At 42.4% G+C, this 5,854-nt stretch overlaps 1 protein-coding gene across 1 annotated transcript; it reads left to right on the top strand.

The window, feature by feature from the left end:
• The first annotated feature begins 499 nt into the window (after positions 1-499).
• On the top strand, positions 500-2,219 carry LOC119308966. The gene is made up of 3 exons (XM_037585101.1): positions 500-586; positions 921-1,121; positions 1,908-2,219. Exons 1-3 carry the CDS (start codon positions 500-502, stop codon positions 2,217-2,219), a joined length of 600 nt encoding a protein of 199 aa, XP_037440998.1.
• The last annotated feature ends 3,635 nt before the right edge of the window (positions 2,220-5,854 follow it).

The following is a 5,854-nucleotide window of genomic DNA, read 5'->3' as shown; positions in this document are numbered from 1 at the left end:
CGACAAAGTCTAAATAGAATTTCCTATTTTCGGTAATTAGAACAAAGGCATGCAAAATCTGGTATAAATTTTGGCAGCATAACAACCATAAACTAGACAATTGGACAGAAAATATATTGCTATTGGATGGTCTTCTGCCCTTTCGAACGACAGGAATGTCCTTCCAATGCCTACAAATAGGGCTGGACGTCCGAGCGAGATTTTAGGCTCGGCTCGAAGCTCGCTCCAGCTCGGCCCGTTACAGGCTTACAGCTCGGCCCGGTAGGATAATTAGGCGAGCCGAGCTATGAAAATAGGCCCGATTCTCGACCGAGCCGAGCCGAGTTTCGCCCGGTCCAGCTCGGGGACTCGTTGAGGCCCGGCCCAAATTCGCATTAGGTCCCAGCAGAGAGAGAGCACGCACGCGACGCGGTTTCCTCGTCCTTCTCCCTTTCTCTGCCTGGCGCCGCCACCCCTCTCCTCGCCGCGCCGCAGGCTGGACTCATCGGGCTTGGAACCGATGGCGACGGCCGACGCCGCCTTCCCTCACCACAGCGGACACATACGGACGCGTCTCCCCTGGTTTCTCACTGAACGACAGGAGCAGGTAAGCGATCTCTTCTCTCCTTCCCATCCTTGGCCCTAGCTCCCTGCACTGGCGCACACACACACACAAATTAGATGGATGGATGCTTGTGGTTTCGGTTGGAGGGAGCGGCTAGCTAGGAAACGCGATGGATGGATGCTAGACGAGTTTGATGGATGGATGTTTGTGTTTGTTGGCTGGAGAGTGCAGCTAACTAGGATGTATGCTATGCTGCACGAATTTGATTGATGGATGGATGAATTTGTTTGTGCTTGATTGTGTAGAGTGATTAGTGATTATTATCTATGTAAATTTTGTTGATGATTGACCATTTGTTCTTCGCTGATGTATGCAGAGCCCCACTGTCGCAAGAATGGACAAGGAAAAAGGGGAAGTAGAGGAGGAGGAGAAGGAGAAGGAGAGAAGCTTGGTGTCCATTATGAAGACTAAGCCGCTTGTCCCAGGAAGCGGAAGGGCAAGGGCAAGGGTTGTGTCGCTGCCGAGGAAGCGGGCCAAGGATTACGGCAATGTCCCGCTCGCCGAGTTGTTATTAAGGGTAAAAAAAGCTCCTCCGCCTTAACGTCTCGCTGACCCTGCCGATGCCAAGAGCCGCACCAACCCCACCGTCCGCCGCTGGACGGTAGATCTCAAGACCTCTGCCTACCAAGCCGACCATGTCCTCGAAAACTTCCGCTATGCGGCGCTGTGCCGATGACCACATCCGCGGCCCCTCCTCCGTGAGTCCTCGTCTCTATTTTTAGTTTAATTTAGAAATGGAATTTCTATTTAATTTGAAAGTGGAAGCCCCTTAGTCTATGGAAATTGAAGGCTTTTAATTTTACTGAAATTAAAGATGGTACTGTCTGTCTCTGTTGTTTGCATTCAGTTTATAAGTGACTACAATTCCTGGCTACATAAGTGTCAGTCTGTCAAGCGTCAAGTGTCAAATTTCAGAGGACACTTGAAATCTAAGCATCAAAGAGGTTCGGTTAGTCTGTCCAATGTCAACTAACACTTGAGATATTTGTCAAACACGTTCTGTAGTAGAAACCGAATCCTACATCTTCACCGGTATGGTTGTGCCAAGTATGTGTGTCCAAGCTCCTGTTTTTGCTGTTTTTGCTATCCAAAGGTCAAATATATGTGTGTGCAAGCTCATGTATGTGTTGTTTTTGGTATCCAAAAGTCAAATATAAGTTTGTACAAGCTCATGTATATGCTGTTTTTGGTATCCAAAAGTCAAATATATATTTATACAAGCTTATGTATGTACTATTTTTGCTATTAAAAATTCAAATATATGCGTGTCCAAGTTCACGTGTGTGCTGTTTTTGTGTGCTAGGCAATGGAGCATGATAAGCAAGCGGAGAAGGATTATGAAGAGGAGGAAGAGAATGGGGAGGACGAGGATGAGCAAGGTACTCTGTTTGAGGAGGAGGAAGATTCTTCTCATTTTGCTGTCAAAGCGCTAAGTGTTATGCTATGCAAAATTGCATTGTTTGGCTGTCAATGTTCAATATTTTTGTTGTATAAAGTTCAAAGGAGGAGCTGTCCAAAATTCAAAAGCCATGATGTTCAATTCTTTCTTAGTCATATATATTTGTTCCATTTCTACACTTTTCATAGAAGAAAGCTTATTTTTTCATCACTATGACCAACTTTTAAACCATAGACTGCTAGATGTTGCGTTTTTAGCAATATAAAGTGCTTTTTTCAAATTATGGGTTTAATTGCTGTAGAAGATCAAAACTAGTCTTTAAAAACAGGTTCTGTTACCTCCTAGCTGTAATGGCGCCAGCTGGCTCATGAGCCAGCTCGGTCTGAGCCGAGCCACAGCAAAAGCGAGCCGAGCCGCCTAAAGCAGGCTCGTTGGCTGAGCGAGCCGAGCCGAGCCGAGCCGCTTGAGAGCGAGCCAAAGCCAGGCTCGGATCAAAGTCGGCTCCGCTCGGCTCGTGTCCAGCCCTACCTACAAAGAAGGGAAGTTGTAAATACGACAAACAAGTATTAGAAAAGGAAAACATATTGCCGAACAAGTAAGTACTTATACTAATTAATAAGACTTACGTCTTGCCAATAGGTCGAATGATTGGACGATCTTCATTATTTGGAATAGCAGGAGGAAGATCTGAAACTCCTCTTATGTACCCATCATAAGTGCCATCAGCAGCAGCAGTGTTCCGAGCAGCAGGAGCTGGTTTGGTCGCTACAGCAAGTCGAGATGCTTTTCTTCCAATTGTCATCCTGTAATGTGTGATTCTTGAAACAAATAAGATAAAGATAGCAAAGAACAGTTTACAACCAACAAGACAATCATGATAAACATAACAATAGCAAATAGATAAGTGTTTCTTGCCAAGGCTTCAACCACCCAAATTACAAACAACGATAATAAATAGAAAATGAGCTAGAAATCATCATCATCTTCTTCAATTTCCTCAATGATAACTTCATCATAGTCTTCATCCTCGATAACTTGTTCCTGAATCCTTTCACCACCCAAATCATGTCGGTTGCTAATATGTGACAATTCGGTTGGATCAACCACCTCATCTGAACCACATACTGTTAAGTTGTCAAGTTGTGATCCTACTTGTACAATGAAATCATTGGCATCTAAACTATTCTCTTGGAACACATCTTCACTAGTGGGTGTTGCTGTTGTGTAGTCATCATGTGTGGGAGTTTCTAGACTTCCTAGAGGTGGTACTCTGTAAGCAACTTGCCAATCAAGAAGACTTGCAACGGAAGTGCAAGCATATGGAACATAATAGACTAAGCTCACTTGGCTGGCAATAGCAAAACACTCATTGGCTGGATTGGTTGAAGCAGGTGCTACTTCAACTAAGCCAAATCTGTTCAAATGTCTCACTCCTTTAGTTGGATGAAACCAATGACAATCAAACATCACAAGACTAAAGACCTCATCACCATCAAATTTAAGTTCTATAATGTCCTTAATAACACCGTAGTATTCAAGCTCCTCATTGGTTGCATCATCTATTCCAAGAGCAAGAACACCGGTATTTCTAGATGAAAGGTCCCCTTCTCTGTGGTTTTCATATTTCTCTGATCGAAATCTGAACCCATTAACTTCATACATGTCATATGATTTTACTCTCATGCTACAACCTCGCAAAAGATCACGTAATTCTTAATTAATAGATGCATCCTTTATGCACTGCAAGAAGACAATATATGTATATAAAGTTATTAGGCGTAGAAAACTGTATGGTGCTTTATTTGCTAGTATGTATAGGTGCTTTACCAAAGTTTTGAACCAATCCAACAAGTTTGGTTTTCCTGAACTAGCACCATCTCGCCTATGTTTATCAAGTTCTTTTGTACTTGGTTGTCGAGGACGCCTCCATTGGTCAAGTTCAAATTGTCTACATATTTTGTGTAAACCATCAACACCAATTTTTCTAATTGTACATTATCGTACTAGAAATGCTAATTCAGAGAACTTACTTCACAATATCATCCATTTCAGGCATGTTTAGTAAGATAAAAATCATGGTTGTCTTGTACTCTTAATGTGATAAGATCCTAGGTTCCCCTCTACCAATTTTCCATCCCTTGTCTCCAAACAAACTAAGACTGCTTGTGCTGGTAGTGCTAGATTGTGCATAACATTGGGGGCGATTTCTTGAGGTAGGCGCATCATCAGGAAGGTACAAAGAACTAAAGTTTGAAATCTCCTCAACAAGAAATGCCTCAACAATTGAAGCCTCCACACGTGCTTTGTTACTAACTTTTTCTTAAAGTTTTTTTTATTAACCTACATTGCCATGTAACAAATTAATGTCCAAATAGGAAATACTACTACCATATGGACAGAATGCATGAACAACAAAACATACCTTTCATAAGTATATATCCAACGATACTTAACAGGCCCTCCTACTTTTGCTTGATAAGGGAGGTGTATCGTTAGATGCTCCATTCAATCAAAGAACCCCAGTAGGAAAAATTTCTCCAATTTACAAATTAGGACAGGAATGTTTTCCTCCAATTTATCCATTTGGTTAGGATCTATTTCTTTTGTGCAAAGCAGCCTAAAGAAATAACTTAGCTCAGCTAAAGCCTCCCACACATCATTATCTACATAGCCCCGCAGCATGACAGGCAGCAACCGCTCCATAAATATATGGTAGTCATGACTTTTGAGCCCACATATCTTAAGTTGATCTAATTTAACACCTCGCTTCATGTTGTCCACATATCCATCCGGAAATTTGAGCTGAAGAAACCACAACAGGACCTCTCTTATTTGGTTCCTCTTCAAGCAATATGGTGCTCTAGGCTTTTCCCATTTATCATTGGGCTTTTTTTGAAGGTTGAAATCAATTCTGCTACACAGTACAGCTTGGTCAAGGCAGGCTTTGGCATTGTCTTTTGTCTTGTTAGGAATGTCAAGGACAGTATTGAATATTGCTTCTGCAATATTTTTTCCGGTGTGCATAACATCTATATTATGAGGAAGCAAAAGCTTTGGGAAGTATGGCAATTCCCACAGCTTAGGAATGTGTGTACAATTGTGTGTTACTCCATAACCTTCAAAATTGTTGTCCTTAACTTCATTCATGTAAGCAAAAACTTCATCCCCTGTTAACCTACGTGGAGAAATATCCTTCACTACTGTATCTTTTAAAAAGGCATCACTCTGGGTCCTAAGTACAAGGTCGGCCGGCAAAAATCGCATATGGCTATCAAACCAACTCCATTTGTGCTCATTATCCAGCCAAATTGTTTGTGGATCTGCCCCACACTCATAACAAGCCAGCCCACCATGGGTAGACCATCCAGCAACCATACCAAAAGCAGGGCGGTCATGGATAATTGTATGCAAGGTTACGCACATATTGAAATTCTGCTTAAGGAAACTAGCATAAGTTGGCACACCCACCCACGCCTCTTTCAACTCATCAAATAAAGGCTCCATGTACACATTGAAGTTCTTGCCAAGACTGTTTGGTCCAGGGATCACCATGCTGAGAAAGATATTTTGTGTTTTCAAGCAAAGAGCAGGTGGCAGGTTCAAAGCAGCAAGAAACACGGGCCAACAAGAGTATTGTGTTAACCCAAAATTAAAAGGGTTGAAGCCATCAGAGGACTTGACTAGCTTAACGTTGCATGGATCACTTGCAAATCCATCCACATTGAAAGATTTCCATGATTCACTATCAGCTGGGTGCACCATCATTCCTGGATTTTCTTGGTTGCCTTCCATGTGCCATCTCATGTGCTTAGCAAATTCAGGCTGCATGAACAACCTTTGCAATCTTGGTA

Source organism: Triticum dicoccoides, chromosome 5B, assembly GCF_002162155.2.
Source record: "Triticum dicoccoides isolate Atlit2015 ecotype Zavitan chromosome 5B, WEW_v2.0, whole genome shotgun sequence".
Classification (NCBI taxonomy): Eukaryota; Viridiplantae; Streptophyta; class Magnoliopsida; order Poales; family Poaceae; genus Triticum; species Triticum dicoccoides.
The sequence above is the reverse complement of the archived record's forward strand: the minus strand, read 5'-3'. Positions and strand labels throughout refer to the sequence as shown.